Raw genomic sequence first — 14,690 nt, forward strand, 5'->3', positions numbered from 1 at the left:
GTTCTGGTAGTATATAAATCTTATACTTGGGGTTCATTTTGAGTGGGTTCTATTTTTTCTTGTCATTTAATTTTGTTGGTGTTTTTGTTTGTCTGATTTTGTTTGTATACTTTATAAATCTTACCTTTGGGGCCCATTTGGGCTGGTTATTCTTTTTTTTCTTTCATTTTTTTCGTGTCTATCTTTCTCTCTCTTTTTTTCATTTTTCTTTATCTTTGGTGGGGACTCCCAATAGCTCAGATGCGTTCAGGGATGCACCTTGCCTGGATCACATTTGATACACTCAGCTACACATCCCCTCAGCCATCTCTCACCAAAATGACTAGGAGGAGGAATGTCCATCAGAGAAAAAATTCAGATACTGTGCCTTCTCCATCAGAGCTATTGGGTATGCATAAAGAGAAGGTGGGAAAGGGAATTCAGGCCAAAAATTATCCAGGCAAGGGCTAAATTAGAGAAAACCATTACTGACAAAAGGGAATTGATTAGGGCAGAAGTAAAAGGCACCAGGGATGATGTTAACAATGCTCTCAGTGAGTTCCAATCTAATCTAAATTCTCTAACAGCTAAGGTAACTGAGGCAAGTTAGAAGAAGAAGAAGATAGAATTATTGATCTAGGGACAAACTGAGAGAAAAATGATCAGGAAGAGGTCTGAAACAAAGAGCTTAGAAGCTATGAAAACAGAATTAGGGAAATAAATGATGCCCTGAAATGTTCCAATGTCAGAATTATTGGAATCCTTGAGGGGGAGGAGAAAGAAAGAAGACTAGAGGATATAGTGGAACAAGTTATCCATGAAAATTATCCCAATATGGCATATGGAATCAGCATTCGTGTCATAGAGGCAGATATATCCCCCCACAAGATCATAGAATCTAGAAAGTCATCCAGACTCCTGATTGTGAAAATGATGAATTATAATTTTAGACAGGAGATCTTGAAAGTAGCTAGAAGGAAGAGATTCCTGATGTACAGAGGAACGCCCATGAGAATAATGTCAGACCTGTCCACAGAAACCTGGGAAGCTAGAAAGGGCTGGCAAGATGTATTCAGGCACTCAATGAGAAGGACATGCAGCCAAGAATACTTTATCCAGAAATACTGACATTCAAAATGGATGGAGAGATAAAGAGCTTCCAAGACCAGCAAGGTTTAAAAGAGTGTGTGACCACCAAGCTGACACTTCAGGAAATAATAAGGGGGTTTCTATAAAGGAGGAAAAACCCCAAGAATGTCATTTAACAGAAATATATGGTCACTTATTTGTGGAGCATAACAAATAGCATGGAGAACATGGGGAGTTAGAGAGGAGAAGGGAGTTAAGGGAAATTGGAAGGGGAGGTGAACCATGAGAGACTGTGGACTCTGAAAAACAATCTGAGGGTTTTGAAGGGGCAGGGGGTGGGAGGTTGGGGGAACCAGCTGGTGGGTATTATAGAGGGCACGGATTGCACGAAGCACTGGGTGTGGTGCAAAAATAATGAATACTTTTACACTGAAAAAATAAAAAATTAAAAATAAATAAATAAATAAATAAATAAATATTTAAAAATAACTACAAAATAAAGTGATTAATGACAAAAAGAGAGAAATATATGGAGATGGGGGGAGACAAGATGGCGGGGAAGTAGGAGGAGGCTCCCTTTCAACCTGTACCCTAAATTGAACTGATGACCTTCCAAAGAACTCCGATCACCCACGAAATCAGCCTAAGATCAGAATTATACATGTCTCGATCTCTACAGGGGCAGAAGAGGCCAGTGGTCAGGTAAATCAGAGTGGGAAAGTCGGACTGATATTGGAAGATAAAAAAAAGTGGGAGGGAGCCACCAGAGGTGACCCATTGGAAAGTAATACCCCAATACGAGAGTGCCCAGCATCTGGGGACCAGCATTAACTTGGAGACTGGTTGAAAGCACTCAAGGAGAGCAAAGGATCTTGGAGGGGGGTAAATTGTGGGAATCGGGGTCTTAGGGACAGGGCCTTAAGTCCCCAGACCCAGGACAGCCACCCCTAGTGCAGAGCCAGAGAGAGTGCGACAGAGGTACCAGCTCTCTGTCCCTGAACCTCCAGCGCGCCTGAGAGTGCTTGGCACCCAGCTCCCCTGAGGGGCTGGGAGCCTTTCCAGCCAACAGAAGCACAGCCTTTTTGCAGTCCCCATGCGAGTGCCCTGCTGTGCCATCAGAGTCTGAGTCATACCCCATGCCCTCCCCTGAGAGAAGTGCACACAGGCGCCAGCCAGGTGCTCTTGGACTGGAAAGACCAGACACTCCCAGCCTGGGCCAGCAGGAAAATCTCAGTGTGTGACCTCTGCTTGGAACTTCTCTGGCAGTCTGGAGCTGACCAGACAGCCACCGCTGCCTTGGTTTTGGGTAAAAGCAAAAAATTTTGAGTCCCCATGGACCACAACTGAGAACCTGCTCTGCCAGCGGCCAAGGGGGGATTTATTTGGGCTCTGCAGCCAGACAGAGGCTTCTCTCTGAGAGGGAGGTCAGAGTGCAGTTTGCTTTCCTCTAAACCTACAAAAACCATCAAAAGCAGTCAAGGCGAGAGAAAAACAAAAGTGAACAAATATAAAAACCTCCAGAGAACAAAAGCCTGAAAAAAACAGTTTCCTCAGAGTCCACCCCCTTGACGAGGGCGGGAGGACTTAACTGAGAGAACATCATTGACTGAAAACCCATGTGGCAGGCCCCTCCCCCAGAAAAACAACCAGGAAAGGAAAAAAAAAAAAAAGACGACAAGAGAACAACCACCACTACTTAATAGGACAATTTTTATTATTAATTTGATCCCACTATTCTGGCTCATTTTTTTATATAGTTAATTTTTTATTATTATATAGATAATTTTTTAACTTATTTATGTCACAGTGAGATGTCGAGTATATCAAATTCCATAATAACCTTCTAACCTGAACTTTTTGATACATACACCTCTGTTTTCCTTTTGCATTTCTATTTTTTAAATTTCTTTTTTTTTTTAATTTTAGTTTAGTTTAGTAAAGTTCATTCCTTTTTTAAATTTTTATTTTCTAATATGCGTATAGAGTTAAATTTCAAGGTAATCCCCTTTCCCCAATCAATGCCACCCCTATAGGTAAACCAAATCCTAATTCCCCTTTATCTTAGGAAGGTTGAGTCCTTTAACAAAGATATCAAGATACATCCAGGAAGAATCAAAACAACCTTCCTCACCCACACTGAGAATTTATAACCACTCTCCCATCTTTTTCTTCCACCAGTATTTCTGTGTTTTGGTGTTTGTCCTGATAGTATATATATCTTACACTCAGGGTTTTTTTTGATGGGGTTCTTCCTTTATTTGCATATATATATGCAAATATATATATATATATATATATATATATGCATTTTTTTTCTTTTGTCATATACTTTTATCAGTCTTTTTGTTTGTTTGTGTCTGTTTGTATACTTCATAAATCTTACCTTGGGGACCATTTGTGCTGAACCTTCTCTTTTATCTCAACTTAATTTCCTGTATCTCTCCCTCTCTCTTTTCTTGTTTTCCTTTTCTTTTTCCTCTCATTTGGGTGGGAAACCCTGATTGCTCAAAAGCGTTCCAGGGTGCACCTTGACTGCACCACAGTCGATACAACCAGCTACACTCATTCAGCCATCTCTCACCAAAATGACTAGGAGGAGGAATGCCCAACAGAAGAAAAATACACAGGATGGACCTTCTGCAACGGAGCTAACGGCTATCAATATAGACAATATGTCAGAAAGATAATTCAGGCTAACCATTATACAGGCAATAGCTAGGTTGGAGAAAACCATGGGTGACCAAACGGAATTGATTAGGGCCAATCTGAAAACAACCAGATATCATGTTTTCAATATTAGGGAAGAGCTGAAAGCTACCAGGGATGAGCTTCACAATGCTCTCAATGAATTTCAATCTAAATTCTCTCAACGCTAGAATAACTGAGACAGAAGATAGAATTAGTGATCTGGAAGACAAACAGATAGAGAGAAAGGATCAGGAGGAAGCCTGGAAAAAACAGCTTAGAAGCCACAAAAACAGAAACAGGGAAATAAATGATGCCATGAAATGTTCCAGTGTCAGAATTATTGGAATCCCTGAGGGGAGGAGAAAGAAAGAAGTCTAGTAGATATAGTGGAACAAGTTCTTTATGAAAATTTTCTCAATCTCACGAATGGAACAAGCGTTCATGTACTAGAGGCTGAAAAGTTTTCCCCCAAGATTACAGATTCTTGAAAGTCCTCGAGACACCTAAAAGTAAGAATGAAGAATTATAATTGTAGGCAGTACTTCTTGAAAGCAGTTAGGACAAAGAAGATCCTTACATACAGAGGAAAGCCCATCATAATAACGTCAGACCTGTCCACAGAGACCTGGCAAGCCAGAAAGGGCTGGCAAGATATATTCAGGGCACTGAATGAGAAGAACATGCAGCCAAGAATACTTTATCCAGCAAGACTGACATTCAAAATGGATGGAGAGATAAAGAGTTTCCAGGACTGGCAAGGCTTAAAAGACTATGCAACCACCAAGCCGATACTACAGGAAATATTAAGGGGGCTTCCTTAAAGGAGGAAAAAGCCCAAGAATAGTATTGAACAGAAATATCGAGACAATCTACAGAAAGAAAGACTTCAAAGGTAACACGATGTCAATAAAAACGTATCTATCATAATCACCCTCAATGTGAATGGCCTAAATGCGGCCATAAAATGGCACAGGGTTGCAGACTGGATAAAACGACAGGACCCATCCATATGTTGTCTACAAGAGACCCATTTTGAACCTAAAGATACACCCAGACTGAAAGTGAAGGGATGGAGAAGCATCTTTTATGCCAATGGGCCTCATAAGAAGGCTGGGGTAGTGATTCTCATATCAGACAAATTATGTTTTAAACTAAAGACTGTAGTCAGAGATACAGAAGGACACTACATCATTCTTAAAGGGACTATCCACCAAGATGATCTAACAATTGTAAATATCTATGCCCCCAATATGGGAGCAGCCAACTACATAAGAAAACTGTTAATCAAATAAATAAAGAGTCATATTGATATGAATACACTAATCGTTGGAGATCTTAACATGTCTCTCTCAGAAATAGACAGATCATCGAAGAAGAAAATCAACAAAGAAACAAGAGCATTGAATGACACATTGGACCAGATGGACCTCATAGATATATGGAGAACATGCCACCCTAAAACAACAGAATACTCATTCTTCTCAAGTGTACATGGAACCTTCTCCGGAATAGACCACATACTGGGTCATAAATCAGGACTCAACCGATACCAAAAGACTGAGATTATTCCCTGCAAATTCTCAGATCACAATGCTTTGAAACTGGAGCTCAATGACAAGGAAAAGCTCAGAAGGAACTCAAAAACCTGGAAGCTAAAGACCACCTTGCTTAAGAATGCTTGGATCAACCAGGAGATAAAGGAAAAATTGAAACAATTCATGGAAACCAATGAGAATGAAGACACTTCGATCCAAAACCTATGGGATACAGCAAAGGCGGTCCTAAGGGGGAAATACATAGCCATCCAAGCCCTCAAAAAAATTGAAAAATCCAGAACACAGTAACTGTCTGTACGCATTAAAGAACTTGAGAATCAACAACAAATCAAACCAACTCCACACATAAGAAGAGAAATAATCAAGATTAGAGCTGAGATCGATGAGGTAAAAACCAGAGATACAGTAGAACGTATCAATGAAACTAGAAGCTGGTTTTTTGAAAGAATCAATAAGATCGATAAACCATTGCCACACTAATCCAAAAGAAAAGAGAGAAAGCTCAAATACATAAAATTATGAATGAAAAGGGAGAGATCACAACCAAGGAAGTAGAAACAATCATCAGAAGTTATTATCAACAGTTATATGCCAATAAGCTAAGCAACCTAGATGAAATGGATGCATTCCTGGAAAACTGTAAACTCCCAAAATTGAACCAGGAAGAAATTGACAATCTGAATAGACCAATATTTAGTAATGAGATTGAAGCAGTGATCAAAAACCTCCCAAAAAACAAGAGCCCAGGACCTGACAGATTCCCTGGGGAATTCTACCAAACTTTCAAAGAAGAAATAACACCTATTCTCCTGAAGCTGTTTCAAAAAATTGAAGCAGAAGGAAAACTTCCTGACTCTTTCTGTGAAGCCAGCATTACCCTGATCCCTGAACCAGGCAAAAGCCCTACCAAAAACGAGAATTTCAGACCAATATCGCAGATGAATATGGATGCTAAGATTCTCAACAAGATCCTAGCAAACAGGATCCAACAGCACATTAAAAATATTATCCATCATGACCAGGTGGGATTCATCCCTGGGCTACAAGGATGGTTCAACATTCGCAAATCAATCAATGTGATAGAAAAAATTAATAAGAGAGGAGAGAAGAACCACATGGTCGTCTCAATTAATGCAGAAAAAGCATTTGACAAAATCCAGCATCCGTTCCTGATTAAAACGCTTCAAAGTATAGGGAAAGAGGGAACATTCCTGAACTTCATCAAATCGATCTATGAAAGACCCACAGCAAATACCATCCTCAATGGGAAAAAGCTTGCAGCCTTCCCTTTGAGATCAGGAACACGACAAGGATGCCCACTCTCACCACTCTTGTTCAACATAGTATTAGAAGTCCTAGCAACAGCAATCAGACAACAAAGGGAAATAAAACGTATTCAAATTGGCAATGAAGAAGTCAAACTCTCTCTCTTTGCAGATGACATGATTCTTTATATGGAAAACCCAAAAGACTCCACCCCCAAACTACTAGAACTCATACAGCAATTCAGCCACGTGGCAGAATACAAAGTCAATGTACAGAAATTAGTCGCTTTCTTGTACACAAACAATAAAAATACAGAAAAGGAAATTAGAGAATCGATTCCATTTACTACAGCACCAAGAACCATAAGACACCTGGGAATAAACCTAACCAAAGAGGTAGTAAAGGATCCGTACTCGAGGAACTACAGAACACTCATGAAAGAAATTGAAGAAGACACAAAAAGTTGGAAGACCATTCCATGCTCTAGGATTGGAAGAATAAACATTGTTAAAATGTCTATACTGCCTAGAGCAATCTTTACTTTTAATGCCATTCTGATCAAAATTCCACTGGTATTCTTCAAAGAGCTGGAGCAAATAATCTTAAAATTTGTATGGAATCAGAAGAGACTCCGATCGCTAAGGAAATGTTGAAAAATGAAAATAAAACTGGGGGGGCGCCTGGGTGGCTCAGTGGGTTAAGCCGCTGCCTTCGGCTCAGGTCATGATCTCAGGGTCCTGGGATCGAGTCCCGCATTGGGTTCTCTGCTCCGCGGGGAGCCTGCTTCCTCCTCTCTCTCTCTCTGCCTGCCTCTCTGCCTACTTGTGATCTCTCTATGTTAAATGAATAAATAAAATCTTTGAAAAAAAAAAAGAAAATAAAACTGGGGGCATCACATTACCTGTTTTCAAGCTTTACTACAAAGCTGTGATCACCAAGACAACATGGTACTGGCATATATACAGACACATAGACCAGTGGAACAGAGTAGAGAGCCCAGATATGGACCCTCAACTCTATGGTCAAATAATCTTCGACAAAATCGGAAAAATATACAGTGGAAAAAAGACAGTCTCTTCAATAAATGGTGCTGGGAAAACTGGGCAGCTATATGTAGAAGAATGAAACTCGACTATTCTCTTACACTGTACACAAAGATCAACTCAAATGGATAGAAGACCTCAATGTGACACAGGAATCCATCAGAATCCTAGAGGAGAACATAGGCAGTAATCTCTTCGATATCAGCCACAGCAACTTCTTTCAAGATATGTCTCCAAAGGCAAAGGAAACAAAGCAAAATTGAACTTTTGGGACTTCATCAATATCCAAAGCTTCTGCACCGCAAAGGAAAGAGTCAAAAAAACAAAGAGACAACCCATGGAATGGGAGAAAATATTTGCAAATGACAGTACAGACAATAGGTTGATATCCAGGATCTATACAGAACTCCTCAAACTCAACACACACAAAAGAGACAATCATATAAAAATTGGGCAGAAGATATGGACAGACACTTCTCCAATGAAGACATACAAATGGCTATCAGACACATGAAAAAATGTTCATCATCACTAGCCATCAGGGAGATTCAAATTAAAACCACATTGAGATATCACCGTACACCAGTTAGAATGGCCAAAATTAGCAAGACAGGAAAGAACATGTGTTGGAGGGGATGTGGAGAAAGGGGAACCCTCTTACACTGTTGGTGGGAATGCAAGTTGGTGCAGCCTCTTGTGAGAACAGTGTGGAGATTCCTCAAGAAATTAAATATAGAGCTTCCCTATGACCCTGCCATTGCACTCCTGGGTATTTACCCCAAAGATACAGATGTCGTGAAAAGAAGGGCCATCTGTACCCCAATGTTTATAGCAGCAATGGCCATGGTCGCCAAACTTTGGAAAAAAACAAAAGGCGCTTCAACGGATGAATGGATAAGGAAGATGTGGTCCATATACACTATGGAGTATTATGCCTCCATCAGAAAGGAGGAATACCCAACTTTTGTAGCAACATGGACGGGACTGGAAGAGATTATGCTGAGTGAAATAAGTCAAGCAGATAGAGTCAATTATCATATGGTTTCACTTATTTGTGGAGCATAACTAATAGCATGGAGGACATGGCATGTTAGAGAGGAGAAGGGGGTTGGGGGAAATTGGAATGGGAGCTGAACCATGAGAGACTATGGACTCTAAAAAAGAATCTGACGGGTTTGAATTGGCTGGTGGGTGGATATTATAGAGGGCACGGATTGCATGGAGCACTGAGTTTGGTGAAAAAATAATAAATACTGTTATGCCAAAAATAAATTAAAAAATAAATTAAAAAAAATAAAGTACATGCCATTAGTTTACTAAAAAAAAAAATGTATAGTGTCTTTCTGTATCTCTGACTACAGTCTTTACTTTATTTTTTTATTTTTTATTTTTTTTAAAGATTTTATTTATTTATTTGACAGACAGAGATCACAAGTAGGCAGAGAGGCAGGCAGAGAGAGAGAGAGAGAGAAAGAGGGAAGCAGGCTTCCTGTGGAGCAGAGAGCCCGATGCGGGGCTCGATCCCAGGACCCTGAGATCATGACCCGAGCCGAAGGCAGCAGCCCAAACCACTGAGCCACCCAGGCGCCCCCAGTCTTTACTTTAAAACATAATTTGTCTGATATGAGAATCGCTACCCTGACCTTCTTTTGAGGCCCATTAGCATGAAAGATTCTTCTCCATCCCTTCACTTTCAGTCTGGGTGTATCTTTAGGTTCAAAATGGGTCTCTTGTAGACAACATATGGATGGGTCCTGTCATTTTATCTAATCTGCAACCCTGTGCTGTTTTATGGGCGCATTTAGGCCATTCACATTGAGATTGATTATTGATAGATACGTTTTTATTAACATCGTGTTACGTTTGAAGTCTTTTTTTCTGTGGTCTCTATATTTCTGTTCTCTGTCTCCATATTTCTATCTGTTCTCTGTCTCTATATTTCTCTTCAACGCTATTCTTAAGATTTTTCCTCTTTTATAGAGCCCCCCCCTTAATATTTCCTGCAGTGTTGGCTTGGTAGTTGCACAGTGTTTTAAGCCTTGCCGGTCTTGGAAACTCTTTATCTCTCCATCCATTTTGTATGTCAGTCCTGCTGGATAAAGTATTCTTGGCTGCATATTCTTCTCATTCAGTGCCCTGAATATATCTTGCCAGCCCTTTCTGGCTTGCCAGGTGTCTGGGGACAGGTCTGACGTTATTCTGATGGACTTTTCTCAGTATGTAAGGAGCTTCTTTGTCCTTGCTGCTTTCAAAAATGTCTGCCTACAATTATAATTCTTCCTTCTTACTATTAGGTGTCTCAAAGACTTTCAAGAATCTATAATCTTGGGGGGAAACTGGATAATTATTACCCTGAATTTCCTTTCCAACATATTGTCTATGTCGATAGCGATTAGCTCTGTTGCTGAAGGCCTGTCCTCTGTATTTTTCTTCTGTTGGGCATTCCTCCTCCTAGTCATTTTGGTGAGAGGTGATTGAACGGATGTAGGTGGATGTATTGACCGTGGTGCAGTCAAGGTGCACCCCGCAATGCGTCTGAGCAATCAGGATTCCGCACCCAAACGAGAGAAAAAAGAAAAGAAAAAGAGAAAAGAGAGAGAGAGAGAGACAGGAAAAAAGGGAAGATAAAAGAGAAGGCTCAGTCCAAATGGGCCCCAAGGTAAGATTTATAAAGTATACAAACAAAAACAGAGTAACAAAAAGACTGAGAGAAATATATGACAAGGGGAAAAAATATATATATATAAAAGCAAAAAAACGAAGAACCTTGTCAAAAAGAACCCCAAGTGTAAGATTTATATACTATCAGGACAAACACAAATACACAGAAACACTGGCAGAAGAAAAAACATGGGAGAGTGGTTATAAATTCTCAGTGTGGGTGAGGAAGGTTGTTTTGATTCTTCCTGGATGTATCTTGCTATCTATGTTAAAGGACTCAACTTTCCTAAGATAATGGGAGATTAAAAATTGGTTTACCTATAGGGGTAGCATTGATTGGGGAAAGGGATTACGTTAAAGGTTAACTCTATATGAATATTAGACAATAAAAATAAAAAAGGAATAAACTAGACTAAACTAAACTAAAATTTAAAAAAAAATTAAAAGAGAAAAGCAAAGGAAAACACGGATATATTTATCAAAAAGTTCAGATTAAAATGCTATTATGGAATTTGAAGTACTAGATATCTCACTGTTATGGTAAACAGGTTAAAAAAATGTTCTGTATAATGAAAATGAACCAGAATAGTGGAAACGAGTTAAAAATAAAAGTTGTCCTGTGAAGTAGTGGTGTTTTTTCTCTTGTTGTCTTTTTTTTTTTTTTTCCTTCACCTCTCCACCCCGTTGGTTTTCTGGAGGAGGGGCCTGCCATGTGGGTTTTCAGTCAATGATGTTCCCTGAGTTAAGTGCCCTCCCCCACCAAGGTGGTGGGCTCTGAGGAAACTGGTCTTTCAGGCCTTTGTTCTCTTGAGGGCTTTTTTTTTTTTTTTAAATTTATTTTCAGCTTAAGAGTATTCATTGTTTTTGCACCACACCCAGTGCTCCCTGCAATCCGTGCCCTCTCTAATACTCACCACCGGGTACCCCCAACCTTCCACCCTCCGCCCCTTCAAACGTTTACCTCAGATTATTTTTCAGAGTCCATAGTCTCTCATGGTTCACCTCCCCTTCCAATTTCCCTCAACTCCCTTCTGCTCTCTAACTCCCCTTGTCCTCCATGCTATTTGTTATGCTTCACAAATAAGTGAAACCATATGATAATTGACTCTCTCTGCTTGACGTATTTCACTCAGCATAATCTCTTCCAGTCCCGACCATGTTGCCACAAAAGTTGCTCTGGATGTTTTTATGTTTGTTCATTTGTTTTCTTTCGCCTTGAAAGTTTTTGATGGTTTGGGGGGGTTTAGAGGAAAGCCAACTACACCCCTACCTCCCTCTCAGAGAGAAGCCTCAGGGTGCTCCCCTGTGGGTGCTGTAGAACACATAAGATTCCCCTCAGGCTGCTGGCAGAGCAGGTTCTGAGTCGCGGTCCCTGGGGGCACAGGATCTTCTGCTTGTATCCAAAACCATGGCAGTGGTGGCTGTCTGGGCTGCTGCAGACCACCGGAGAGGTTCCAAGCAGTGATCGCACACTAAGATTTTCCCACTGGCCTGGGCTGGGAGTTCCTGGTCTTTCCAGGTTGAGAGAACCAGGCTGGTGCCTGCGTGCACCTCTCTCAGGGAAGGGTGTGGGGCTCACGAGTCTCAGGCTCCTGATAGCACTGGTGAGGCATTCTGCTGTCTGGCCAGGCTCCTAGCCCCTCAGGAGAGCCACACCCCACATGTTCTCAGGAGCAATAAAGGCTCAGGGACCAAGACCTGGATTCTCCACCACACTCTCTCTAGCTCAGCACCAGGGGTGGCTGTCCTTGGTCCAGGGACTTAAGCCCCTGTCCGTACTGCCCCGATTCCCACAATTTCCCCCCGTGATCCTTTGCTCTTTTTGATTGCTTTCAACCAGACTGCAAGTTAATGCTGGTCCCCAGACGCAGGGCACTCTTGTATTGAGGTATTAGTTTCCAATCAGTCGCCTCTGGTGGCTCCCTGCCCCTTTTGTTTATCTTCCAATATCAGTCCGCCGTTCCCACTCTGCTCTACCTCCCCACTGGTGTCTTCTGCCCCTGTAGAAATCCAGATGTGTATAATTCTGATCTCAGGCTTATTTCATGGGTTATCAGAGTTCTTTGATAGGTAATCAGCTCACTTTAGGTCACAGGTTGAAACGGCGCCTCCTCCTACTTCCCCAATTTCCTGTCTTCCCCCCTTGGCTAATTGATTTATAAAAAATGAATGAGACCCTGGTTTCTTTCATCTATTCTGTTGTTTCCTAGTTTCTATATAATTTATTTCTCCTCTAATCTTGCTATTTCCTTACCTTCTGCTATATACAGGTTTCAACTGATTTTTTTTTCTAGCCCCTTTGGGTGTAAAGCTTGTGGTTTATTTGATATTTTTCTTGCTTCTTGAGGTCTTCCTGTATGCTGTGTATTTTTGTCTTAGGACCACTTTTGCTGCAGAGAAATTACATGATGGTGATAGAGGTTTTATACTCGTGTGTGTGTGTGTGTGTGTGTGTGTGTGTGTGTGTGTGTGATATCTTCTGGCTCTGCTGGAGGATTTTGTGATCCATACTGAGTACCACTGTGATTACTTTAAAGGTTTTGTTACCTGCATCAGGATATTTGTAATTTATTGGTATTTAAGTACAAGAGGAAACTAATGTACTTGACTCTGTGTTTTGTGCATGTTAGTATATTTGTCTTCCTGCTACAACTAAGTTTCTAAGTCAGAGAGTGAATAGGTAAGCACAGAATAATGTCAAGGAGGCTCCCTTGAGGAAACTGCTCTATGGAGAGGAAACCCCAGACCCTGACAGGAAACCTGCCATAGCTTCCATCTGCACCTGCTCCTGGGAGTAAAGACAGAATTGATGAGTAGTGTGCACCCTCTGCTGGTCTGATACTCTTGTAGTTTGAGGTTTGTGTCTGGGCTCACACTGAGGACCCCTCACTGTGTCCTTCACACAGTAATACACGGCCGTGTCCTCAGCTCTCAGGCTGTTCATCTGCAGATACAGCATATTCTTGCCGTTGTCTCTGGAGATGGTGAATCGGCCCTTCACAGAGTCTGCGTAGTATGTGCTACTTCCATCATACCATATAACTGCCACCCACTCCAGCCCCTTCCCTGGAGCCTGGCGGACCCAGTGCATGCCAGTAGCTACTGAAGGTGAATCCAGAGGCTGCACAGGAGAGTCTCAGGGACCCCCCAGGCTTCACCAGGTCTCCCCCAGACTCCACCAGCTGCACCTCACACTCGACACCTGTAGGCACAAGACATTCCAGTCAGGAATCTGTCACACACCCGTGGTTTCACTCACTCATATCCACTCACATCCTCAATTTCTTTTGTTCTCCATAAATTACCTTTTAAAAGAACAGCAAGGAAAACCCAGCCAAGCACAAAGTCCATGGTGAGTTCTCTGTGTTCTGTCCTGATCAGTGAATGTGGACACGTGGAAATCCCAGGCCTGGGGCTCCTCTCCCAGCTGTATGGTCTGGGCTGGGCTGTTTTATTCAGTGGAGGGAAGACCCTATTTGCATGTCCTCTGAGTATATATTTAGCTCCAGACTTAGGTTCAATTCCTTACAAGTTAAAAACAAAGATTCCATTGTATGTAGATCACTTTGTTTAGACAGCACTGTGTCAGTATGTAGCATTTTAATGTATGAACAGAATTGTCTTTTCTTCTTTTTTCTTTTTTTTTTTTTTGATTTGGCAAGAGACCAGTTTCTTTATTAATGGATTAAATAAAAAGATCTAGCAGCAGACCTAATAACACCCATAATTTCAAAGTAAAAAATATGGAACGCTTCACGAATTTGCGTGTCATCCTTGCGCAGGGGCCATGCTAATCTTCTCTGTATCGTTCCAATTTTAGTATATGTGCTGCCGAAGCAAGCATTCTTCTTTTTTCTATGACAGCATTTTAAAAATTGTTGTGTTATGTTACTCACCATACAGCACATCATTAGTTTTGATGTAGTGCCATGATTTATTATTTGTGTATAATAACCAGTGCACTTTGCAACCTGTGCCTTCCTTAATACCCATCACCAGGCTCATACATCCCACTACCCTCCTCCATTCTAAAAACCTCAGTTCATTTCCTGGAGTCTGTAGTCTCTTATGGTTCATCTCTTACTTTGATTTCTCCCCTTCACCCCTTCCTTCTGCTAATGTTCTCCACTCTATTCCTTATGTTGCACAAATAAGTGAAATCATATGACAATTGGCTTTCTATGTTTGACTTATTTCACTCAGCATAAGCTCCTCCAGTTCTATCCATGTTGAATCAAAAACTCAGTATTCATCCTTTATGATGGTTGAGTAATATTCCATTGTATATATGGATCACATCTTCTTCTTCTTTTTTTTGCATTTTTAATCCATTTCTCTTTTAAAAGAAATTTTATTTTCAGTGTAACAGTATTCATTGTTTTTTTAATTTTATTTTCATCTTAACCGT

General features: G+C 40.9%; 1 non-coding gene and 1 gene segment (V, D, J or C); both read right to left on the reverse strand.

The window, feature by feature from the left end:
- Positions 1–1,737: 1,737 nt before the first annotated feature.
- On the reverse strand, positions 1,738–13,701 carry LOC116591965 (the record flags this gene model as incomplete). The annotated part of the segment is given in 4 exon segments: positions 1,738–1,741; positions 3,596–3,600; positions 13,185–13,484; positions 13,588–13,701. Coding segments are annotated over 4 exon segments (355 nt in total), but the record flags the coding sequence as incomplete, so codon positions are not given.
- A 318-nt stretch (positions 13,702–14,019) lies between these two features.
- LOC116592112 lies at positions 14,020–14,126 on the reverse strand. Its single transcript, XR_004286305.1, has one exon. It is a non-coding gene; the product is annotated as a U6 spliceosomal RNA (small nuclear RNA).
- Between the last annotated feature and the right edge of the window lie 564 nt (positions 14,127–14,690).

This window comes from Mustela erminea, chromosome 5 (assembly GCF_009829155.1).
Source record: "Mustela erminea isolate mMusErm1 chromosome 5, mMusErm1.Pri, whole genome shotgun sequence".
Classification (NCBI taxonomy): Eukaryota; Metazoa; Chordata; class Mammalia; order Carnivora; family Mustelidae; genus Mustela; species Mustela erminea.